The following is a 26,887-nucleotide window of genomic DNA, read 5'->3' as shown; positions in this document are numbered from 1 at the left end:
ACTGGTTCTTTTTCGTGTTTTCTATCTCCATTTTTCTGTTTCCTATCTTTATTGATAGGAAAATCAACAAAGGATTCTCCCTGAGATCATTGAGCATCCTTATAACCAGTGTTTTCAACTCTGTGTCTGATGGATTGCTTGTCTCCATTTTGTTTAGTTCTTTTTCTGGAGCTTTGTTCTGTTTTTTTATTTGGGACATGTTTCTTCATCTCCCATTTTGGCTGCCTCCCTGTGTTTGTTTCAAAGAATTAGGTAGGGCTGCTATGTCTCCCAGTCTTAGTATAGTGGCCTTATGTAGTAGGTGTGCTGTGGGGCTAGTGGCACAGTCTTCCTAGTCACCTGAGCTGCACACTGCAGGTGTGTCCCTTATAGTGTTGTGTGTGCCCTCCTGTTGTAGTTAAGCCTTGGCTGTTGTTTGCATGTCAATGGGAGAGATCGACCCTCGGGCTCAATTGTTGTGAGGATTGGCATGACTACACAGCGGAAGGTTTGTGGTGCAGGGGCTGACCCAACTGAGTAGGATCTGCCTCAGCAGGTCTCTGGTGCCTGCCCAATCTGCCCCTTGGGTGTGTCATCCTTGGAGAAAGCTGGGTGATGTTCCAGCTCATTTCAAAGCTGACTACTCTGCACGTCAGCCCCAGGGATACCTGGGAAGGGATCTGCTGCAAACCAAGTTCAGCTGTAGCCTGTGACCTGCCTGGGGCCACCCAGCAGGAGCCACAAAGCAATCCAGAGATGGCTGTTGCCTGTGCCATGCTTGGAGGTGCCTTGAGAGGCCAAGCTGTGAACCAAGGCCAGCTGCAGCTAGTTCTGGGCTTAGGGTTGTTCAACCAGAGGTACGAACATGCTCATGCCAGGTGCTGCTTGTCTGGGTTCTGTGAACCTTTGAGAGACCCTAGAAAAGTCTGCAGTTTGAGCCAAGGTAAGAGGTTTGTAAGAAAACACCACTGGAAGCAGCTTGGGCGTGCCTGAAAATTTTGCAGGCTGGCGTCTCGAATCACCAAGGCGTGACAAATGAACAGCGCTAGCCAGCTGGATGGAGACTCAGATACCGCAGCCGCTTGCATCTGCACGCTGGGAAGGGGGAGGGTTCAACGAAGAAATAATGGCCTCCGCCACCTCCTATATCCAGGAAAAAGCTGCTCCTCCAGCCCTCATCCTGAAATCAGACAATTCAGTTCCCCACCATTTGTCCCTGTCGCTTCTCCAAGGTGCTGTCCCAGTGCTGGAGCTCAGAGCCAGTGATTCTCTTGGTAAGTCCGTGCATGGTTCCTTCAATAGTACCTGGGAGTCCAGCTGCCCTCCATCTCACTCAGCCACAATCTCTGCTGGTTTCACAACCAGAAATCATGGAAATTTCTCTCCTTAGCACTGGAACCCTGGGCTGGGGAGCTTGGTGGGGCTCTGAGACCCCTTGCTCTTTCAGGGGTGGGGATGGAGGGGAGAGAACCTCCACAGCTGAGATATCTCTCCAGATTTTTAATGATCACATGCAGGTGTGGGACAGACCATTTTGCGTCTCTGACCTTCTTACTAGTCTCGAGGGAGCTTTTTCTATGTTCTTAGTTGCAGGGCTTTGGTTTGGCAAGATTTCTGGTGATTCTCAAAGATGGTTGTTTTGTAGTTTACTTGTAATTTTCATGTAGTCGTGAGAGGGGACAAACACAGCATTTACCTACTCTGCCATTTTGACCAGAACTCCCTTGAATTTTCACTTTAAATGAGTGAACTTTATGGTATGTGAATTATATCTCAATAAAACTTTTTAAGAAAAAAGTCCTATATAATCATCTTCAAGCCCTGGTAGACCATCGTCCATCCCCAAGGCCTAAAAACTCCCAGTCACAGTTCGGCCATGTAGAAATGCATTCATGGCTTCTAAAACTGAGTCATGGCTCCTTTAAATACTAAATCATTATACTCCTACTACCAAGGGCCTATGTAACTACCCTGCTTCACACTGTGAAAACAGTGCAGGTGGCCTCCTTAGGCCAAGTCTATGCCCTGTCACCCTCCCCCCACCCCCCCACCAAGGTGTCCTGCAACACTGCCTTCCTTATTTAGGGAGAGACCCACAGATACCAGAAAATTTTTGTTGTGTGTGGAACTCTGTGTCCCAAAGCAGAATTTCCCTACCTGGTGGTGTCCTCTTGCCATAGATAGCACTCTCCCCCAACCTCCACCATTAGGTAGATTTACTTCCTACTTTAGCTTCCTCAGCTAAGGGAGCCTCAGTCTATGAGATTCAAAATCTTAAGGAAAGAAGGCCTCCCAGAGAGGAGAGAGGAAGCTAGCTATTCAGCGATGGAAAGAGCTGAATTTGTGTGTGGGGAGAACAGGAAGCATTTAGCTTTCTGTTTCTTTGCTGCCTTCAATGCCCTCTCTATCTTCCCCAATTACACATGACCTTCCAGTAATTTACCACAGTTGGAATAAAACTCTTTACCACTGGAGCCAAACTCAGCTTCCTCCTCTGAGAGAACTGAAATGTCAGATTGCTTCAGCAAAGCCCTGTATCCCAATGACCTAGATAATTTAGGTATCTTAGTAAAATTATGTACAATGCTAAGACTTTTAGGTTCTACTATTCATTGACAGGAATTCAAAGGAAGATTTAGAATTAAAGGTTAACAACTTCAAGTGTGTGAGGTGGAATAGAAGATATTCTGAAGAATTTCTGATTCTTGGTCTGGAAAGAAAAATTCTCCAGTTTTTAAATCACAAATTGAGATTAAAATAGAAAAGTGATATTAGAACAACCTCAGACATTCTACATAAATTACATTGGATTGTAAATTCCTTAGCAAAGCCAAAGTACTGTGTGATTTCAAAATAATAAGTTATTAATGTTTTGCCTCATTCCCTTTCCACTGGCAAATGAAAATGAGATTCTTGAGAACCTGCCTGAATTATTTGTAGTCCCTTAAAGGTGGTATTAGCATCAGCTGTATCCATCAAAAGGTGGAAGAGAGCCGGATGTCTGCTGCCATCATTCACAAAGCTAGGAAACTTGCTTGAGCGTCAGTTTGCTCTGCCAGGTAATATAAATACTGCTATAGGATATGTATAATCAATCAGCAGATGCTCTAGATCGCTGCCTCAGCAATGATTAACAAGAAGTATGGCAGGTCAATGGCAAGTGCACACCTCTGCAGCAAAGAGGATGTCTTGGTCTCCTCAAAGGGACACGTTTTAATTTTATTTTGGAAAGTTCTGAATTGTGCATAAATGAATGCTGAATTCCTGTCCCCTGAACGCCACATGCTTGTATCCAAATGTCTATCTCACAGAGCCACTTGAATGTATGATATGCATCTCAAAATCAACATGTTCAAAATGGAACTTCTTTTCTTCCCTAAATCTGCTCTTCCTGGTCTTCCCCATCTTGGTTAGCAGCAATTTCATCTTTCTAGTGCTGAAAGCCTAAAAAGTTTAGAATCATCAAAGACTTTTGTCTTCCTCTAAACACCTACATCCAATGTCAGCAATTCTGTTTAATCTAACTTCAAAATATAAGACACTAACCAGGTCTCACCACTTCCAATGCCGCCATCATCTCTCCTCTGAATTATTGCAACAGACTCCCATTCCTCCATTGCTCTTTCTCAGTCCACCATTCCACCTTCCAAAGTGATTATCAGTTTGGCCATGGTTGTCACAGCTCGGAGTTTTCATGGTTCTGGCATGCCTCCATGGCTACAAATACTGATGGTTAAATCCTATTCTATTATCCATGTCTCCCTGGGCATTTCCTCTCCTTGCCCTCTCAAGCCAAGAGGTTTCTGGCTATTGCTGGCCACCCAATGTCCCACCATCTCTTGTGTTTCATTAATCCTTCTTTGAACAGTTCCTTGCTGTTAAACTATGTTGTGTGTTTCATTTCTTTCTTGCCAGGTCTCTTAGAAATACTGCCATTAATTGCATAAATTGGTTTATCATTAAACTAACCTTGCATTTTGGGGATCTATTCAATTTGGTCATAATGCATATTGTTATAGGTCACTGGATTCAGTTTGGTAATTTTTTTTAGGTTTTTGTATTTATGTTCATGAGAGAATGGCCTGTTATTTTCCTTTCACAATCTGTCCTTTTCAAGATTATGCCACCCTCATGCCAAGATAAGGAGAGTTCCTTCTGTTTCTACCCATGAATAATTTGTGTAAGATTAAAATTACATACTCCTTAAAATTTATTATGTTTGGTACAATCGTCTAACATTATTTCTTGAACCACTTTTGCAGGTTAAAGTTCTCTAAAATTTGTCTATTTTATTAAGGTTTCAAATTTACTGGAATAAAGTTGTAAAATCCTCAGTCTTTTAGATATCTGCATCATAATGTGGTTCTGATCCTTTTTACATCACAGAATTGTTTATAAATTCTGTAGGTTTATTCATTAGGCTTGCTGGATTTGTCTCTATTAGTGTTTTCAAAGCAACATTTGGCTCAGCTTCTCCTCGCATGAGAGGTTCATTTCTTTTCCATGAATTTCTATTCATGATTTCAACCCTTCTATTTTTCTTTAGGTTTATTCACTTGTGTTTTTTATACTACCTTAAATTCCATGTGTCGCTCATTACTTTTTAACTTTTTTCCCCAATATAAGGCCCGGTCCTTTCAGACCTCTAACAAAACATTGTTACAACTTACTACACTGTCCCAAATAAGTGGAACAGAACACTTACTGTTTTTTAAGGCTTAAGATAGGGATCCCAGCAAGATGTCTGCACAAAAGGTTATCAAAAAGGTTTTAAGATTGGCTCTAAGTAAAGAACTACATTAAGAACTGCTGGTCACTATTTCACTACCCTACTACAATGTAAACTCTAGGATGACAGGGACATTTGTTTCTCACTGATATAATCTCACTGCCAGACCAGCAACGGGAACATAGTAGGCATTTAATACTTATCTTTTTTGAGTCTTTAATCCCATAGTTAAACATATAGTAAGTTTTGGGTCTTAGTGTTACTTTTTTTAAATGGCAGTGTAAGAAAATTTTACACTTGAAATGTTAATCATATCTAAAAATGACTTTTCAAATCAGGCAATTATTCTCATTCACAATATATTTTTCCTTTATTTTAACTCAGCATCTCCAGTTCCTTCTATATCTTGTTTTTAAGTGTTCATAAAAATACCACAAGGTGGCATACAAAGCCTCATAAAGATATTTCTGGACTTTTTGGTTAAAAAGTTACTATAAACTCATTCTATAGAAAACCTCCCTTAAATCCGGGCGAGAGGGACCTGATGCTGGGCCCTGTGCTTGAGGGCTACGTTCTGTCCCGCTCAGTGTATGTCCCTCCCTGCAGGGTGAGACCACAGGGCTTAGAGATGTGCTCTCTTCTCCTTTTCCAAGGCCTTCCTGGTCTGTTCCACGAAGGTGGATGCACAGCTGGAGAGCACATTCCAAAGATCTGTCTGGTCAAGGGGCGTGTCTGCCGAAGCCAGGGTGGGCTTTCCTTGGGAGATGGTGGGGTTGGGACAAAGACGCTTGAAGACCAGCTTTCCCTACCTTGGCACTCAGTGCGGGGCTCATGGAGTCTAAGACTTCTAGGAACCTTAGGAAGGCGTATTTGACAAGGTACAAACAGTATGTTAGCTGGATGAATAACTTCTAAATATTTATGTATATGGCATGTGGACCTCTATTTTCACTCTTGACAGGACCCTACAAACGTTAGAGACACATGTGTATATCTAATTTCTGGGTATTTTTTGTTTGTATTTGCTTACTGAAAATCTATACTTGGAATCTCTACATTAGAATCCTGAGATTTTAGTAATAAAATTAGCATTTTATTTGAATAGTCTGTACTGGCTATTTATCAGGACGTAAAAATAACTTTCATTGTAAATGGCCTACAATAGAATCTGCAAACAAAGATGAGTATGGCAGCTATTATAGCTCTGCACCAATATTCTGGTTTTCCTCCTTCCAGGGATATAGTAGCAGGACTGTACTTACCTATCCTTTGGTATTAGATGTGGTTAAGTTTTTTTTGTGTTTTTTTTTTAACTTTGGTTTAGACTCCATAACAATTTTATTGAGAGATAATTCTCATGCTATAAAATTCACCCTTTTTAAGTGTACAATTCAATGAATGTTAGTATTTTCAGAGATATGAAACCATCACCACTAACTTTAGAACACTGTCATCACCACAAAAAGAAAACCATAACCATTGGCAGTGTGTCACCAGGTCTGACCACTGGAATGTGAGGAGGAAGCATGCGCGGAACTTCACAGCCTATCTTTTCAGAGCTAGTGCTTGTGTTATACGAGGCGTATAGGGGCTATATCCCTTAACAGACTGCAAGTCCCTGATGAGGGCCAGGCACATACATACCCGCCAGACTCATCTTTTAATTTTTCCACAGCATTCTTCAAAGTGCTTCATAGCAAATATTTGTTGAACGAAGTTATAAATTTAGAAATATTTAAAATCTGATATTAATTATTTTATCATTAGTATTTACTTCAAGATTGCAGAAAAAAATCTTATTAATGAGTGACTTTAGCTTTAATAAACGTTATGAAGTGTACAAATGTTTTCAAACCAATACATCATATAGTTTCAGATCCTAATCCTGAGTCTATGTCACAAGGTGAAATAACCAATATCCTGTAAGAGCCTATTGAATAACTCTAAATATTTTCCTACAATATTGTTTTTAGAAGTTCCAATGATACAGAAAGAAGTTTCACTTAATTCACTGTTTTGGTTGAATAAATATCTATTAATCCCATTCTACCGTGCTTCCCTGAAAATAAGACCTAGCCGGACAATCAGCTCTAATGTGTCTTTTGGAGCAAAAAAAATTAATATAAGACCCGGTCTTATTTTACTATAAGATCAGGTCTATAATATAATATAGTAACATAATATCGGGTCTTATATTAATTTTTGCTCCAAAAGACGCATTAGAGCTGATTGTTGGGTTAGGTCTTATTTTCGGGAAAACAGGGTATGAAATTCAAACTTATTTTTTTAAAGGAGAAATATTCTAAAAACAAATGAAAACTGAAAACATAGTATTGCACGAGACAAAGATTTGAGAGTTTTGAGCTGGAATTTTAGTTTACTTCCTAAGAAACAAGCATTCTTTGCTGTTCTCTTTTTAGAAGAAAAAGTGAATTCTATATATTATGTGCTTCCTTTGCCTTTATATGTGTGTGTATGTGTGTGTGTGTGTGTGTGTGTGTGTATATATATATATACTAACATTAAAACATGGTACAACTTTAGATAAATTAATAGTTATAAAATAAATCTTTGGGATTTAGTCATTAAGAGTGAGTTAAGACACCTTCTATACAACCTTTTTTGATGGAAAAGAGCAAAATTCAAGGAATTCTACATTCTACACAAGCACTTTAAATGAATTTTGTTATTTACTAACTTAAGTACTCAAGGACTTGGTTTGAAGAGTCCAACAGGCTGAAAGTCTGCTTTTCAAGAGTACTATTATCTTCTATCAATGGAGAGATTTTGGCATGCCTATATTCTAATAGTTCACGATCCTTGCTTGATGTCAGCAGTTCGTTATCAATGACACCAATAGTTGCGTCTTCTACCAGAGTATGTGCTTGGTATGCTCCAACTGGAATTCCAGGCAATCCAATGTAGTCATGGTCTGCAACCACTGAACCTTGTAAGATATAAAAACTGTCTGAAAGAAGAAACATCATAAGTTTGCTTTTTAGAATTATAATTAAACATCATTTTTAAACTAAACAATGTTAAATGAGGAACAAAATCCCAAGTAATAATTAACTATCCAGATTAACTTCTGGTGGGTTCTCCTAACTACTAAATAGACATGTCAAAGAATGAATAAAATGATATATAAATTTGACAGTTCATATAGAGTTCACAAAAGACTAAGGATTTAAAAAGAGTCAAGTTTTCCTGTTCCCTGACTTGTCTTTGGTAGGTGTGAGCAAGGGGTGGAAAAGGCTGGGGATTATAATATAAATTAAAACCAAAGTTATAAAACTAATTTTTGATGTTGATAATATCTTTACAATGCTTCTGCAAAACATTTCTGGGTGAATTAATGGGGTCTTGAAAGATATTTTTAAAAATAAAATTGCTAAATCCTTACTTTAGATAATTCTCCAATCTTTATAGAACCCATATTAGGATAGTAATATCAAATTGTTACATTTTGAAGTTATCAATGAAAATGAAGATAAAGTTCCTAGAATCAGACTTACATGATAGGAATGTGTAAGTAGACAGACTGCAATGCAGTAGTTTAGAAAGCTTAGCTTAAATACCAAAATGTTCATGAACTTTTAAGGTGTTGCTAAATCCATACTGAAATATTGGCAAGGCATTTTCCTTGTTATTAGCATTGTATTCTATTTTGAGCAAATTTATCATCTCTATCAGGAAAAACGAATGTTCAACTGATGGCACAGCAGTAGCATATTTATAAATAAAGGTTAATATATATATATACATATATATATATATATATATATATATATATATATATATATATATGTATATATATAAAAGGATTCCTCCCCACCTGATATTTTAATTCATTACAACAAGGAATTCTTCCACCATAGCAGATAAACTTCCTGGATCCCTGCCTTCTCTCTCTGGATGTTCTCCCAAAACATTAACAGATTCTCTTGAAGATTTCAATAGCTTAAAGGGCCCTCAAATTTTAAGTTCGAGAAATAGCAAAAAGAAGATTAACTGCCCATTTAGATTAGAGATCAATGAAGGTTTCTCAGAGCAGATAAAGTTGCTAGGGTAGCCTGGAACACAATCCCACTCTACCCACCCTCATATTAATATATGAAAAGCTCACAGGCCCTATCCCAACTCCTTAAGTTGATATATTAAGAACTTTCAATTTACAAACTTCAATTGATCAAACAAATCTATGCTTTCTACCAACAGATGGTATTAAGTGGTCTTGGGTTTGTATAGACATTTAGTTTTGCCCATTCAGTTCTTCATTAGGCGAAGTGTATTTGGTATTTTAGTTTTGAGAGGTTTTCCAAGTTTAACCCCACCAATTCTTAAAACAAAAGTCGTAATGAGATTGAAAATGCTGTTAAGAAGATATACATATTTATGATGGGAAAAAAGTATGGATAATTGAAAGTGTTAAGAAACGACTTTTGTAGTTAGTATGGGATGAATTGCTGGACAAGAGGTGCAACTCTGAAAGATAATAAAAGAATCATGCAATCCATGAGAAGTGCTATGTCCAACAGCAGCAAGAAAGAAAAAAATGATCAGTGAAATTGAAACATTTTTAGAATATGTTCCTTAAGAGGTTCAAAATCAAAGTTCAGTATGAGCCTGTTAAACTGGAGAAGGCTAGGTAGTGGTTTATAAGAGAATTTATAAAGGTGAGGTATGGTACAAGTGTTACTGATGAAATTTTCCTAATAACTCATGGAGAACTCCATAGGTTCATGGCCGATACAATGCTGCAATGACAGAAGAAACGACAGCTTTTAAGGTATTTCCAGAGATCCTTAAAGACATTTTGATGAAGTTTTCTGTCTCAAAAACGATTTCCCATGCAGATGAAGTAGGTCTATTTAGAAAAATATGTCTAGTAAACATGTATCAACAGGGAAAATATGCATAGATGTAAAGCTCATAGAAAATACCACTCTGATTTGCTAGAAATACATTCTGGAGCTTAAGTACTTCCTAGTTATACTGTACTTAGAAACGAATGGACTTTACCAAACTCATCTGTTTGTAAGAAGAGAGGTTCTACACATGAAGAAGTGATACATACATACATACATATATATGTTAAGTGATATGTATATATTTTCTTTTAAATAAGTGATAACTTTAAAGTAACGTATTGTAATAAAACTGTAGAGAACAAGGATTATACTCAACAAATTCTACACATATCACTTTATATACAATGGAAAACTACTCTGGAGATTTCAGGCCTTGTTTGTGTAGAAAAGAACACAATTCTCATTCATTCCGAAAGGTCAAATACGTTTCAACTCCTACTATGGTCTGCATCCATAAAGAGCCAATACAAATGCTCTTTCATTTCAAAAAAAGATTGCCCAAAATTATCAGAAAAGAGACTCTTGAGACCTTATGTACATGTTGAAATAATATTTTAGATGCACTGGATTATTTAAAATATATTATTAAAATTATTTTCACTTATTTGTACTTTTTCAATGTAGCTACTAGAAAATTTAAAATTATTTATTACATAATTTTTGCATGATATATCTACTGGGCAGGACTGACCTAGAATAATCCTGAGTTAGGGACATAGAAAAGAACAAGGTAAGTTTTTGTCCTCATTATATAGAGAGGTAAACACTCTTTATATAGAGAGAGGTAAACAAGCGTACCATTTTAAAAGACTTTTCCACTAAGTCACATTACACAATAGCCTTAAAGTATTTTTCTCTTCTCAATCTATTGATTTAGTTATGATTATGACATCTGTTGGATGAAAAGCAGTATTTCAGTTTTGACAAGACTGAATAATTGTCTTTAGTTTTAGAAACAGAACTATTTCCAACACAGTCCAGGAAGGTACTAACAGCATTTCTGACATACTTCTACTTATGTAGTTTTAAGGAGTGAAAAATGAGATTAGGAAACACATTTTTAAATTTCCCTAAGGAGAAAAATAAGTGAAAATCAAAGCCTCACAGAAGTCTGAATGATTTGGATTAATTTATTTCTTCAAATAGAAAGTACAAGGTTTCAGATTACTTCATTTTCTTATTCTGAAGAAAAGTGACTAGGTTAACCCTCTATATGGCCAGATAATCCAAAACTATTAGAATGTGTTGCCATACAACTACATCTTCTCATGACAAAAATAACAATGACTATAATCTGATACTACATAATTGTTATTATAATAAATTACTAATACTAACAGAAGTACTCTGAGTTTAGAGATTACATAACGTTTAGAGGCTCTTTGCAAAAATAATAAAGTCAAGATCATGGGCTTAATAATATAGGGACTAAGCTTTGTTTTGTTTCATGAGTGTAAACCATGGTGTGGTGGGCAGAATAATGGGTCCCTAAAGATGTCCACAATCTGTGGGACCTGTGAATATGTTACCTTACATGGCAAAGGAGAATTGGGATAATGATGGGATTAAAGTTAGTAACCAGCTGATCTTAAAATAGGGAGATTATTCTGGTTTATGTGGGTGGGTCCAAGGACTAGGGTCCTTAAATGTGGAAGAGTAGGAGGTTGGAGTGACATGATGTGAGAAGTACCGCCTGCCATTGTTGGCTTTGAAGATACAGAAAGAGAGCCATCAGCCAAGCAATATGGGTAGAAGGGGGAAAAGGCAAAGAAACAAACTTGTCTAGAGCCTACAGAAGGGAACACAGCCCTACCAATGTACTGATTTTAGCCCAGTGAGACCTATGTTGGACTTCTAAATTACTGAACTGTAAGATAATAAACTTGTGTTGTTTTATGCCACTAAACTTGTGATAATTAATTGTGGCAGCAATAAGAAACTTACAATATAATGGAAACCATCTCACAAACTATGAATGAAGGGCAATCACACTAAAACCTTTGGAGGAGGCAGACACAAATTTATCACAATAACTCCTGCCCAAAACAAATGAAAGTACTTAAAAATCTATGTTGGACAAAATAATGGGTCAATAACATTTTTCCTTTTAAAGGGCAGCATTATGATTACAGAGACACAACATGGCATATCATAACATTTGTTGTTAAAATAATTAGTCTTGAAAAGGTAGCTGGCATTGAACTAGACAAAATGACAAATAGGCTTGCTGAAAATAGCAGTGAGAAATATTGTAGACCTAGTATGGAATGTGTTCTCTTTACACTATGTTCTAGATAAGAAGGGATAAGAAGTTGGCAACAGAAGCATATCTGCTTTGGGCAATGAGTCTAATATAGCTACGGAATCCCAAGGCTGGTAAAAATTGCAATGACAAATACACTTTAAGACAAACTCATAATTCTTTTGGCTACAACTCACCCACATTTATGTCAAATGAAAGAATAGGGTGCTTATTCAAAGCCGTTTTGTTTGTTTTAATTTCAGTTCTAGGACTGTTTAAAAATCAGCTTTTGAGGTAAAGGTTTCAGGAAAATATGTGATATTGAAAAAAGAAAGACTGCAGAAATCACATTAATTGTAAATTTCTGCAAATAAGAAAAACATACAAAAAGGACCAAAGGCCGTTTCCCCGAAAATAAGACCTAGCCGGACAATCAGTTCTAATGGTTTGTGTAGAAAAGAACATTTATGTCAAATGAAAGAATAGGGTGCTTATTCAAGGCCATTTTGTTTGCTTTAATTTCAGTTCTAGGACTGAACATATTAATATAAGACCCAGTATATAATATTATATTATATTATATTATTATGTATCATATTATATTATATATCATATTATACCCGGTCTTATAGTAAAATAAGACCCGGTCTTATATTACATTATATAAGACCGGGTCTTATATTAATTTTTGCTCCAAAAGACGCATTAGAGCTGATTGTCCAGCTAGGACTTATTTTGGGGAAACACAGTGATACTCAAGAACCAGGTTCCAGGACGGCTGGATCATCACTTTCTCGCTTAACAAGAAAAAACAAATTTATCCATCAATCGCAGGTTCCTTATTATACACTAGCACTAAAATTGCAATTTCCTTTATATTACTAGAAGAAATATCTGCAGAGAATTCAAGCATGAGGCAAAAAGTGTACTTCCTCTGTTTAGAAAATGTTCTACTCAATTGGACTCTGAAATATTCAGGAGCAGCAAAATGTTTGGCCTCCTTTCTTTGGCAAGAGCGAATTACAAAATGTTGAAACAGATCCTGACACAGCAACATTTTAAACATAAATTTTGTATTAACTAAGGAAGGTTAACACATTAGAAGGGGGCAAGTCCTGAATGTCAAAGGTTAAGGAGAAAAATCATGCTGACAAAGGAAGGACAACATGTACCTGTATGATCTTCTCAACTTAAACTGCAGGAGGGAGAAATATAAAGGTAGCTCAGAATTAAGAGGCACAAGAAATGCAGTGCTTATCTTCTAACAGAAAGAATGAAGGTACTGTTTAGAATTAGAACAGTCCAAGATAAGTTTACCAGTAGACCAATTGGATCTGTCACAAGCAAATGGAAAGGTACTGAGCTTTAAACATGAGAGTTGTGACCTGGATTAGAAGCAGAGTTGAGCTGTATGGAGCAGCCCCCAAGGGCTTCATATCCTAAAAAGCATAGGTTATCTATTGCTGTTGCTCTTATAATTATTATTTACTTAAGCCTGTTAAATAACTCAATTGTTTACATTGTTTAAAAATATACTAACTGGTATGTCCCATTAATTGTTATTCATATTCAAATAATATTGATGCTTTATCTTTCTTTATAGAAAAAACAAAATTAACTGGCTAAGGTAAAAATTAACTCCCTCTCAGTTATCCATCTCAGAGAAACTCTAGGAAGCAGATACACTAGGACAAAATAAAACAATCTCAATAAAAGTGGGATTTAATCTGAAAGCTATGGCAAAAATATAATTTAGCTCTAGTCTATGAAAGAAAGGGTTAAAGAAATCAGGATTATCTCGATTGTTCATAACTATATTTGGGGGCAAGTATAGAGTTGTTTAGGGTGCAATCACCTCTTCTTATAGCAGTTTTTAACATTCTGAATACAAACTACTCTGCACCCTCCCTTGCACCCACCATGACTATGATGCAATGTTAAAAATTAATCACATTTTTAAGTTCCCTAATATGTTTATCTCACAACAGGATTCTGGACAGTATATTTGTTTTTGGCATTAATTAGCTGCTGTTTTTTAATGTTAAAATGAGGCACAAAGTTACTCACAAAATATTGAAAAAGTGAAAACAGAACATATAGCTCTTCCTTGTGAAACACGTTCAGTATCTCCTACCTGAACTGTGAGAAAGTGTGTAAAAAGTACACTAGAAATAAAATTTAAAAATCTCTTATAAGCATGACAGTTCTAGAAGAGACACTCTAATAAAAGAGACTACCTGGGATCTAAAACTATATCAAATTTTACAGAAAGGAAAACCTAACCAAGGTGGGGAGGGGTTGTATTGTTAACTTCTCTTCTCATTCAAAAAAGTAAAAATGTAGAAAAGTGACAGATATTTACCTTGTTCACTGGGTTCTCTTACATAGGGCTTCAGGTGAGACATTTTGATAGGTCTTTTAAGTCGAGCCCCAGTGTTGTCTCTCAGAACAGCACACCCACTTTCTGTGATGTAGTCTATGACACAAGGTCCAACCCATTCAGACTGGAAACGGCCATCCTTCCACCAATTTTTCCTTTGTCTTAACACTTCATGACCCACTTTGAGATGAAATGGATTTAACTGCTTTGGTTTCTTTTTAACAATGATTTTGCTTTTACTTAGTTCATCAACATTGTTATTCTCCATCTACAAGTGCAAAAAAAAAAGAGAACAAAGGGATGAAAGAACTCTAGTTTCTTGAAGGTAAATACAGATAATATAACAAAATGGTTATTTATTGAGATGCCACTTAAAAGGTAGACATGAATCCCATTTAACTCTTCAAACAATATTTCAAAGTCAGAATCACCCCAACTTTATAAATAAGGTAAACAGAGATGGCTTAAGTAACTTTCCCAAGTCAAATACCCGGAAAGCAACAAGACCAGGGATCTGAATTCTGCTCTGCTTGATTCCAAAATGCATGTTTTTCCTTCCCGTAATTGTCTCTCAGAATTTCACAGCTAATAAACATATTATTTAATCAAGACAAGCAGCGTTTGGTAGAAAAAGATTTTGGTTTAAAGGTATATCGTGTTTGTCCCTGTGTATACATATGCTACAATTTTTTTTAAAAATCACTTTATAGATTTTTCTATTATAGAGTTTTGTGTTAAATAGAATCACCTTGACCACTGAAGTTATCTTATTTTCCATTATTTTATCAGCTTCTTTAATTGCACCCAGAATTTTGGCAAACATACTTGTATTATCACCATCCACTTCATGGAGAACATCTGAAGTCTCTGGCATACAAGGATTTCGATTAAACATTTGAAAGTATGGTATATTTTTAGAAGGCTCCTATTTGAAGGAAAATAAGCAACAGTTTGTAATAAAGCATTTATGTAGGCAAGAAATAGCCCTAACTCAAAAGTATAGAACTACACAGAGGCACATACCAAATGAGTTATATTGAAGGCAAATGAAATGGCTGGTAGGTGATCATCCCAGTTGTTTGGGTGTTCAGCACAGTGTTTGGAAAGAAATGTTTTGATTGTGCTAGGTATACTTTCAGTTTGGTTAACAGTTTGAGAGGCGTGGGAAATTACAATTTGCTTTGTGCCAAACAGTCCACACAGTTCAACATTGATCTGAAAAAATATACAAAACAAAGCTGACTTTAAAATTTGTATTTGATTTTTCCCTTCAAAGTTTTCAAAAGAATTTGAATCTTGCCCTTTTCATTGACTACAGCCATTCTATATAAACATATATATTTTGTTTAAAATACTAATTACCATTCATTGACAATAACTTACGTTATTGTCATAATAACTCATGACAATCTTATAGGTTATCATTAACCCCATTTTAAAGAAAAGAAGCTGAAGCTTTGGAAAGTTAAGTGGCTTGACAGAGACACACAAACATCAAGGAAGTAGAACAGAATTTAACATCAACTCAGTTCAAATAACATTCAGTAGACAGAGCTTCTTAAAAACAAACAAAAAATAAAAACACTAGGTCACATAATCTAATTAATAGCTATGTAACCTTGGCCAAGTCACCAAACCTCTATGTACTCAGTTTCCCCATCTGTAAAATAAGGAATTTCCTACCCTGGACTCTTTTGAGGATTAAATGAGTAAACATTTGTAAAGACTTAAAACAGTTATTGGCAAGTAGTCAGCACTTTATAACTCAATGTTACTATTATTATTGTTATATTTATTATATGCAGGGCCTAAAAGAAGCCAAAATGAGGTTAGAAAATTTCTAACAGTAAGCCTGTTAAATGTAAAATAACTTATTTCTCCTACTTTACACCTCAGACTACTTTTATTATTTTTAATTGAGTAAATTTTTGGCTGATAAACTTGTTTTTTTAAAGAATATTATATTTTTTGTTGCTTAATTATAACAAGAAAAGTATCAGAGTAACTAAAAAGGTAAAGCAAATAAATGAGGGAAAAAGCCTGACCAAAACAAAAGTACATTACCCAAGCTCCCTTGCAGATGGAGAGTCATGTGATACAGTTTTGGCCAAAAAGATGTAAGTGAAAATTGTATCTTGCGCTTTTTAAAATTTTGTTAACTTTTATTTATTTTAAGTGTGTTTTTCCAGGACTCATCAGTTCCAAGTCAAGCAGTTGTTTCAATCCAGTTGTGGAGGGTGCAGCTCACAGGGGCCCATGGTGGGGATTGAACCAACAACCTTGTTAGAAGCACCAAGCTCTAACCAACTGAGCTAACCAGCTGCCCCTTACCTTGGGCTTTTAACAGTTGTTGGACAGACTCAGCTTTTTGTGCCCATTGCCCTCCACCTTCTTTCTGTCTGAAATGTATTTTGTGGCATGGGCTCTGACAGCCATATTGTAACCATAAGATTGAGAGTCACATCTTCAAGATGGTGGAACAGAAAGCTAGAAGCATCAGTTCCCAATGACATTCAGTTACCCTTCCATCCTAGAACAGCCTGGCCTTCTTTTACCTAAGTACAAAATAACCTCATATTGTAGTTTATGTACTGGGGGGAAGAGAGACATTCTCTGTTACTTGCAGCTAATACAGTTCCTAGCTAATATATGTACTAATTTAAGCTGTCTTCTTTTAATTCAAGTCATTAAAAAGAAATCCCAGATAATAGGTATTATTTGGGTCAGCTTCAATCTGAGGTCATAATCAATAGTTTTAAATGACTGACATTTGGAAAAGGCTTCAACTTCTTTGTTTCAAGAAGTTGCCTAGGAATGATCTAGTGAATCCATTTGTGAAATGCTATCTTGATATCCTTACCCAATAGCCTTTTTCTCCCCCTCAAACCAGACATTCCATTAGTGACTACAATTTTGGTTTTCCACAAGAAGTATTTTTAAAATTAAATAAGTAATTTTCCATTTGAAAATGTTTTATTTTCTTCAGAGGTTTACAAAAAGTTCTTTGTAAATTTTATTGAAACAATTTAGCAAATACTTCAAGCCAAGTTATGTTAGAAACATCTGCATTTTCATCCAACAGTATAATAAACCTCCCACTTTGTGTAATGTTCTAATCTTATTTCAACACTTTAGCAATGTTTTCTGTCAGTATTTGCTGACAAAATGAATTTATTTTGTCACCATCATGCTTTCTGTATAATATTTAAGCCATTTAAATCACAGCAAAAAGAACACATTTTCCCAATCATATGTGTTTAGTTTTTTATTATTAAACCTCACAAGAGGCTTATAAACATTTATTGTTAACTTTGGTAAATTTTTCAAAGTCCTGGATTGATTATCACATGATTTTAAACATGACTGGAAAAACTGTTGATGATTTATATTGGCTTTAAACTGTCATTATCTAATATCTTAAAGCACCTAGGGTGAGGCTCTTCATTAATAAAGGTGGAAGCAAATTAATATATCAAATAGTGTTCTTGACATTTTTGAATTTTGGTGGTTAATTTCCTATTAAATCAGATTGGTTTATATTTGTTTTCATTTCATTAATGTGTCTATTCGCTAACGTGCTAGTACAAGTTAAGAAGTGCCAGCTCTATCATTTTCTTACGGTTGATAGGTGACTGCATTGTTAATATTATCTAGATTTATTGCAAGAAACTTAAGCCACGTGGCTAGTCTATGAGGAGTAGTTTATTGAAAACTAGACGACAGCCATAAATTCAATTATTGCTGAAAGCAAAAGAATGAGTCGGAACCACTGAAGACTCCTACATGTTGTGGATTCTCACTTTTCTCTAGGATACCTTCGCATTACTGGGTGTGACACACAATCATCTGCCTTATTGATTCAGAATGCTATTATAATTTGTATACATTTGTAAAGCTTCATTTCTTTCTTATTTATTACATCAAAAGAAATATAAACAGAAGTTCTAATACTGTAGTCCCACAAAACAGATTGTCTTACACTATTTTGCAGACCAGTGCTGTGTCAGCCAGGTAGTCACAAAACACATTCAAGTCTCAGGGGCTTAACTCAGCAGTTTTGCTGCTTGCTCATTCAGTCAGCTGTAGGTCACTGTCTCTCTAAAGCAACTATTCTCCACTAGGTGCCTCAGCAATTCTGGATGAGAGAAATTCCATCATCCTATACTATCTGAGATATTTTGTGGATTCTCCAGAGAAAGAGTAAGATTGGGAGACTGAAGAGTTGGGCATGAGGTTTTCACTACCTCAGGCTAAAAGTGGCACACATCTATCCACTCAATTTCTTTGGCCAGATCTAGCAGTTACTTGGGCTTGGCTACCTGTAAGAGGCTAGAAGGAGCCGTCTATGTTAAAAAGACTAGGAAACTAGGTATTGCTGAGCACTAGTAATTTATATCACAAAAGCAATATATCATTATGTATATCTTATCACTAAAAATTATAAAAACATAATACATATAAACTGAAAAATTAAGAAAAAATCTATAAAATTTAATCACTCTTAAAAAAAAAACTCCATGAGTTAACCTTATAGATTTTCATTTTAGTTTTTTATATCTATTTTTTCACACAATTACCTATGTAAATATATGAATATGTAATATATATGTAATAAAATTCTTTATCCAGGTTTTTAACATGTTGTAAACACTGTTCACGTCATTTCCTTTTCTTTGTAAACGTCATTTTTAAAAGATTTTTATTAAAATATTACTAACATACAGTATTAGTTTCAAGTGTACACCACAGTCATTCAACACCAGTTATTCTATACCTAAAGAAGTGATCACCATGGTAAGTCCAGCAATCATCTGACACTGTACCATACTATCACAATATTGACTATATTGACTGTATTGACACATGTTGTACATTACATCCCCATGACTTGTTTTATATCTGGAAATGTAAACCTCTTATTCCCCTTCACCTGTCCCCCCCTTTTTAAATATTTTCAATTTCAGTTGACATTCAATATTATATTAGTTTCAGGTGTACAGCATAGTGGTTAGACATTTATATACATTATGAAGTAACTCCCCTGACTTTTCTAGTACCCACCTGATATCATACATAGTTATTACCATATTATTGACTATATTCCCTATATTTTACATCCCCATGATTATTTCGTAACTACCAATTTGTACTTAATTCCTTCTCCTTTTTCACTTCGTCCTCCCAACCCCACTTCCCACTGGCAACCATTAGTTTGTTCCCTATATCTGAGTTTGTTTATTTTGTTCTTTAGATTACATATATAAGTAAGATCATATGGTATTTGTCTTTCTCTGGCTTATTTCACTTAGCATACCTTCCAGGTCCATCCATGTTGTCGTAAATCGTAACATTTCATTCTTTTTTTATGACTAATATTCCATTGTATATATGTACCACATCTTCTTTATCCAGTCATCTGTTGATGGGCACTTAGGTTGCTTCCATATCTTGGCTATTATAAATAATGCTACAATGAACATAGGGGTGCATATATCTCTTTTAATTAGTGTTTTGGATTTCTCTGGATAAATACCCAGGAGTGGAATTGCTGAGTCATATTTTTAATTTTTTAAGGAAACTCCATACTGTTTTCCATAGTGGCCATACCAATTTGCAATTCCACCAACAGTGCATATCCTCGCCAACACTTTTTTTGTTGTTGATTTATTGATAGCCATTCTGACAGGTGTGAGATGATATTTCATTGTGATTTTAATTTGCACTTCTCTAATCGGTGAGATTGAGCATTGTTTCATGTCTATTGGCCATCTGCATTGTCCTGTTTGGAGAAATGTCTATTCAGGTCCTCTGTCCATTTTTCAATTGGATTATTAGTTTTTTTAGTGTTAAGTTGTATTGAGTTCTTTATAAATTTTCGATATTAACCCTTTATCAGATGTATCATTGGCAAATTATCTTCTCGCATTCAGCTGGCTGTTTCCATTTTCTTAATGGTTTCCTTTGCTGTGGAAAAACTTTTTAGTTTGATTTAGTCCCATTTGTTTTCTTTTCTTTTAATTTGCTTGTCCGATGCAACATATCAGAAACATTACTAAGAGCAATGTCAGAGAGTTTACTACCTACGTTTTCTTCTAGGAGTTTTGGGCTTCGGGTTTTGTAAGTCTTTAATCCATTTTGAGTTTATTCTTGCATATGGTGTGAGAAGGTGATCCAGTTGCACTTTTTGCATGTGTCTGTCCAGTTTTCCAAACACTATTGAATAGACTATCTTTACCCGATTATATATTTTTGCCTTCTTTGTCACAGATTAATTGACTATATAGACGTGGGTTTATTTCTGGGCTCTCTATTCTGTTCCATTGATCTATGTGTCTGTTTTTATGCCAGTACCATGCTGTTTGATTACTATAACCTTATAGTATAGTTTGATAATAGGTATCATGATACCTCCAACTTTGTTTTTCTTTCTCAAAATTGCTGTGCCTATTCGGAGTCTTTTACATTCCATATAAATTTTAGGAATATATTTTCTAGTTCTGTGAAAAAGATTTTGGTATTTTGATAGAAATTGCATTGAATGTATAGATTGCTTTGAATAATATGGACATTTTTAACAATGTCAATTCTTTCTATCCATGAGCACAGTGCATCCTTCCAGTTTTTCGTATCTTCTTTAATGTCTTACAATTTTCTGAGTACAGTCTTTTACCTCTTTGATTAAATTTATTTCTAGGTCTTTTTATTTCTTTGATGCAATCGTAAATGGGAGTCTGTAAACATCATTTTTTAATGGCTACAAAATATTTCATCATCTGATTACACATACTTTTTGGAAACATTTCCTTTATTTTGGATATTCAGGATATTCTTTCACTAAAATAAATAGCATTGTGGTGTTTATAATAAATAGTAAGAGCCATTTCTATACTTTAAATAATTGCCTTGTAATAAATTCTTAAAAACAGTACTGCTAACCAGAAGACAAAAATATATCTATATCTCTTAATGGACCATTGGCAAACTACTTTACAAAAAGAGCTAGTTTCAAGTTGCAAAGCTACCAGTAATGTAAGGCTATATTCTTCTACCTGTAGTCTATTTGGCGTTATTACTATTTTTGTTGATTATGTAAGCAGAAAGTGGTCTTAACTTGCATTACGCACTAATACTGAGTTTGTATATTTTCCCATGTTTATTATTTTTATTCCATCTTGTAAATTATGTTTTTGCCACTGACTAAATTTTTAAATTTGTTTGAATCTCATAATAAAGACATTAGCCCTTTCCTGCATGAATATGCTTTATTTTTGTTGGCCTACTTCTTGGCTTTTATGTTTTGGTTATTTTACCACACAAAAGTTTCTAATTTTTATGTACTCAAATTTGGTGATGTTTTCCATTGAAATTCTTACCATTGTTCCTAAAATTAGAGATTTAATCTCTAGAGATTAAATAAAAAAGTCAGTTGTATTTTTTTGTTTCAATTAAAAAATAATAAATTCTTTTAATTTACTTGAAAACAAGGTAATTTTGGTACGCGGTATGTAACTCTAAAATCGTATTACAGAAATAATTAGAAACAATTAGAAAATTGTTACCTATACTATTAATTAAATAATCCTTCTCTATTCGACTCACGTGATGCCACCTTTATAATTTTAACCATGGTTACCAAACTCTATGCCAAGGGTTTTGTTGGATATGTTGAAAACTACTAGCTTACGGTGGTTTATAGTTTCAACAGTAGGTAAGGCTGTATTCTTTTCAATGATGTCATATCTTTACAGAAGTGGTTTTTGTGTGATAAAAAGCAATTATTGTGTAAAAATCAATGTGAAACAGGAAATAAGGATGGCACTGTCCAATCTGATGCCAAGGTTTGAGAAGTTAAGCAGTGGTCAACAGGTACACACATCCCATTAGTAAGCAACTGTGGTTATTTAAGAAGAAAATAAAAACACTTTTTCTTTCAATTATGAGTATTTCTTTTAAATAGTTAAGTGGTTAGGACCTGTGCAGAAAAGAGTTAACATACAGTAGACCTTTGAAAGGCCTAATTATAAGGCTGGCCCTGGACTAGTGTGTAGGAACTTGGATTTGGGGAGGGTTTCCACCATTCCCTAAATGATAAAGGTGGCTCAATGTGCCTAAGTAATTTATATAAACAAGGTGGTTTATACTGAACATCTTTTTCTTTGGGAGTCTAGAATTTGGCACATGCCAAGCAGAGGGTACTTATGTGACCAGCTGGCAATAAAACTCCTAGACACTGAGTCTCTAATGAGCTTCCATAGTAGACAACATTTTACATGTGTTGCTACAGCTCCTTCCTGGGAGAATTAAACATGCCCTGTGTGATTCTCATGGGAGAGGACATCTTGGAAACTTGTAACTGGTTTCCCCTAGACTTTCCCCATGAGCTTTTTCTCTGCTTATTTCGCTTCATATTCTTCTGTTTTAATAAATAAGTATGACCACCTGCTGAGTCTTGCAGTAAATCATAATACCTGGAGATATCTTAGGGACCCCTGACACAGGACATAACTACTTAATAAATACAACTTTAGGCATTTCTTTTGGACTGAGATATCAAAGGTGCTGTGAACCGAGACAGTCTGGCTAGTTCTGATATTTTTCTTATACCAGTACCCTGTCAATTATAAAATATTTTAAATATGCCTTAAGTTTAGTAATTATTATATTCCTTTTTAGATTTTTCATGTATATTCTTGCCTGCTTATTCTTTCAGATTAACTTTAATCTGGAAAAAGGCCAGGATAAGGGGAAAACCTCCCTCCGTTTTAAGGCTGATTGGAAATTCATTAATTACATAAATTAATTTTGATATGGGAAAAATCAATACCTTTCTATATTGAATATTCTCATTCACGGACATGATGTATTTCATCATTTAGTCAATTCGCCCTGTGCATATCATCAGAATTTTTAAGCTAGAAGTAAACAAAAATTATTTGGTCCAACCAGCTCGTTTCAGTTTAAGGAAACCTGAGGATAGATTTACAACTACTATGTGGCACAATAAGTACTAAAATCCTGGTCTCTTAATTTCCAGTCCCACTACCTTTGTACTATGCAAAATTAAACCTCTATGTCCGCAGCAATTTATCTAAACTCATTAAACACCCTACAATCTACAGGTGTGCTGGGCACTGAAAGGAAGCAAAATATGCTCTTAGACCTAAGCAGCTCATTTGTCTTACCTGATGAATGAACTCCTCTCTTTGGTCCATTATTATTTTCCGAGGAGGTCCATATAAGAAAAATATATTGACAATAGCTTTCGAAATTTCTGATGCTGAAACATCACATAGAGGCAAAATCACAACCCATTTTGTGAACAAATCTGTCATAACTATAGCATATACATGACTTCTGTTGCTTCTATGAAATGGGCCCATCAGATCAACAGTAACAATACTCCACGGATTGTCCACCTTGAGAAGGTGCTGTTTAGGTGCTAGGATAACTGCATTTTTTGTTACTTGACAATGCTGACAAGCATATACCTACAAAACAGGCACACAATAAAGAAAAGACAGACAAATGTTAATATATTCAACATAACAAAAACAGTCTTATAAATCTGAAGTTTAAAATGGTTAGTAGGTAATTTGTGTTTTAAAGAAGAAAATTTTGGAGTATTCTAGAACGTAATAAAAACTCCTCTTTAGGATACTAAGCAAGTATCAATTGCTACTGCTATTCAATAACCATATTAAGGAGTCTTACATGGAACATAATTCTGGTTTACAGTCAACAAATATTAAGTGAATAGATCTTTAAAACAAGTTTGCTCTAATTTTTAAAACATATATAATAATTTATATAAGAAAATATTTTTTCTTTCAAAGTTACCACTTTAATAAGTTCATTCTTTCATCTAAATAAATATTTATTATACATAATTTTATTCAAACAGTATTTATAGATACCAGAAATTCCGTTAGGTTCTGAGAAAAGAGAATGGACAGAAATAAAGCTCATGCTGTCATGGGGCTTTCATCTGAATGAGATGAAGTCAATCGATCAACTTATGGATGGTGCCATTGCTCAACATATTTCTGGAATTCCACTTTGGAAACTACTTTCAAACCAACTCCTGAACAAAATTTTAAAAATGATCTTGTTACATTATAGTTACTTTTGATCAAAAATTTTACTTTCCAACTTATGCACAAATAACCTCTGGTTATTTCCAAAAATCATTTCCATTCTCAAAAGACAAAGATTTGACAAAGGTTTCCTGAAATGTTTGTAAAGGATTTTGTAGCAGATTCTAAAGGCAAATACAAATATTGAGGTCTTTGGAATACCTTCACAGACTCATAAACTGATAACTCACAAATGATACTTTGTTAAATGTTGGTTTAATTTTTTTATGCCTGAAATGACAGTCTTTTTGATGCACTATTATAATTATTAAAGGGATCTCACATACATACCAAGGAATTCCTACTATTTGTAAATTGAGTATACTAGGAAGAGTAGAGATCAGTTGATCTACCAGCAAGAATCCCAGAATTCCTAGGTGAATCTTCTATTATAAGAAGTTGAAGGTCTTAGTGGGTTATAAAGTTATAAAACTCAGACTAATTTCATTATCTTTACAACTCGATTTTGCATTTAGTTGGTTTTGGGTTTCTTCCATATTTGACATTTTCTGTCAATAGGCACAAAACATGAGAGCACACATACTGAGCCTGACTTACGAACATATTCACCACTCAAGAAAAGACTGGATGACTGCCATCCAAGAGGTAATGATTTAGTCAAAGGAATTTCGGCTCTATTTATATTCTGCTTGTACAAAAGAGTTCAATGATGAAAATCTGGTTCTAAACAAACAAATAAAGAATATATCTAAACATAATGTTTAAATGATGCTTTTTTCTAGTTCAAATTGTACTTTAGTGATTTTAAAGAATTTTGAAGGGAAATAAAACTCCCTTTAAATGTTTTTGTACAGAAACTACCCACACAAAAAGTACATAATGAGAAGGGCTACTAAGAGTAAATCTAGAGCAATAATGAATTTTGGATATCTATTACAAAGACATTATTCAAAATATTCTAAATCCGTAAGCCATACCCACTGTTTGACATCATTGGTCACAGCAGTCCAATAGTAATTGGATTCCACTAGAGTAAGGGTTCTGGATATGCCATGATGGGCTCCAGTATCATTTTCATGGCATTCTCTTAGGACTTTCTTTTTTTCTTCTTCTGAAACAATTACCAAACGATTTTGTTTTCTGTCTTTTCCAACATAAAACAGCTTTTTTTCTGGAATAAACGATATCAAAAAGATATAATTGCAATGTTTAGAGATCTATATAGTTTTAAGATAATCATAGCTTTTATCTTTAAACCATGGTGGGTGTTTAAAAGCTTTTTCCCCCTAAAACAGAATATTTATTTGTAATGAGAGTAGCACACAATCTGAAAGGTTCTCAGCCGTTACATCTACTAGATACATAAAAGGAACACTAGCAGCCATAATTTTGTATCTAGTAATACAGGTAAAGCTAGCTTGTTCACCAAAGCACATGATAACTATGGGAACATGAAATTATCTTTCCATGGGAGTACTCAAACTAGAAAAATACTTGCAAGCACGTCCTAAAAATGACATGAATTAGCAAATGTATTGTAGATAAGCAACTTCAGGATCAGTATTTTCCAAAACAATATTTCATCATAATTGCATTTTTATAAGCATCCACCTCTCCTAAGTTTCTGGATTTGAGTAGGAGGTAGGGTTGGGAAAGCCAGAAAGAGGGAGAACCTTAATTCTGAGACAGTTCTCTGTTTTCTTCTAGAGGACAGACACCTGAGAACAATCTATAGCTAGGAAGCAACCAGGGCCAGGAGAAAACCACCGCCTCTCCAGTGTGGATAAGGTAACTGTTCAAACTCCAGAACAGAGCATTAAGCTACTAATGTGCTTAATTAAGCACATGCTGCATGGAACAGTCCTTACTTGAATTAGAAGGTAAGCAACTTGAGGGCAGGAACTTTATCATATTCATCAAGGTATCCCAAATAACTAAAATGTGATTTGCACAGAGTAGGAACTCAGTAAACATTTGTTGCATAAATGATTAAATAAATTAATCAATGAATACTCACTTTAGCCTAAGAGGTAATAGATATGCCTATTCTTAAATGTTTAAGGGAGTTATTTGAAAGGAGAAATAAGAGAAATGAGAAATGAGCACATATTTATTTATCATCTTAGAAATTTCTTGACTTGCTTTGAGAAAAGCCTCATTTTGTACCTCCAGGCAAACCTCCCATTATTAGCACCAACATTCATTTAATTATCTGGTGATTACTTCTTGCTTATCTCATTCTAAACTTCTCTTCCCTTTCCCTTTGGAAGAGCAGAAAGAGGTAAAAATAATAATCTTTCAAGATAAATATTCTATCACCTTTCAAATATATAATCCATTCAGGAAGATTCGGGGGTCCAAAAATAAACGTAATCCTGAAATTATTTAATGGCAGTGGGGGGGGGGACCACAGAAATAAATGTAATAAACAGACAAGTTAACTTTGTTAACATTTTCATGTTAAGCATCAAATAAATTCTTCATTGACAGTGACATGAGTGCTTCAAAGCACACCATTAAAGTAGGAACCACCTGAGGGAAAAAGCAGGAGAGGTTAATTTAGGTAAGTTTTGTTTTTTTTCATGGTATCAT

At 34.9% G+C, this 26,887-nt stretch overlaps 1 protein-coding gene across 8 annotated transcripts in view; it reads right to left on the bottom strand.

The window, feature by feature from the left end:
- Nucleotides 1-5,738: 5,738 nt before the first annotated feature.
- GIN1 (gypsy retrotransposon integrase 1) overlaps nt 5,739-26,887 on the bottom strand; it is a 30,747-nt gene continuing 9,598 nt past the window's right edge. For 6 of the 8 annotated variants that reach the window (XM_081052939.1, XM_081052941.1, XM_081052943.1 and 3 more), the window contains 6 exons: nt 25,273-25,466; nt 23,384-23,689; nt 15,225-15,416; nt 14,950-15,126; nt 14,184-14,469; nt 5,739-7,676 (listed from right to left, as the gene is read on the bottom strand). In XM_081052939.1, the coding sequence (XP_080909065.1) occupies nt 7,402-7,676; nt 14,184-14,469; nt 14,950-15,126; nt 15,225-15,416; nt 23,384-23,689; nt 25,273-25,466 (1,430 nt within the window). In that variant the 3' untranslated portion in view covers nt 5,739-7,401. The remainder of the gene's footprint in view (nt 7,677-14,183; nt 14,470-14,949; nt 15,127-15,224; nt 15,417-23,383; nt 23,690-25,272; nt 25,467-26,887) is intronic. The other 2 variants (XM_081052945.1, XM_081052946.1) reach the window with 1 other exon arrangement.

This window comes from Rhinolophus hipposideros, assembly GCF_964194185.1.
Source record: "Rhinolophus hipposideros genome assembly, chromosome: 7".
Lineage (NCBI taxonomy): Eukaryota > Metazoa > Chordata > Mammalia > Chiroptera > Rhinolophidae > Rhinolophus > Rhinolophus hipposideros.
The sequence above is the reverse complement of the archived record's forward strand: the minus strand, read 5'-3'. Positions and strand labels throughout refer to the sequence as shown.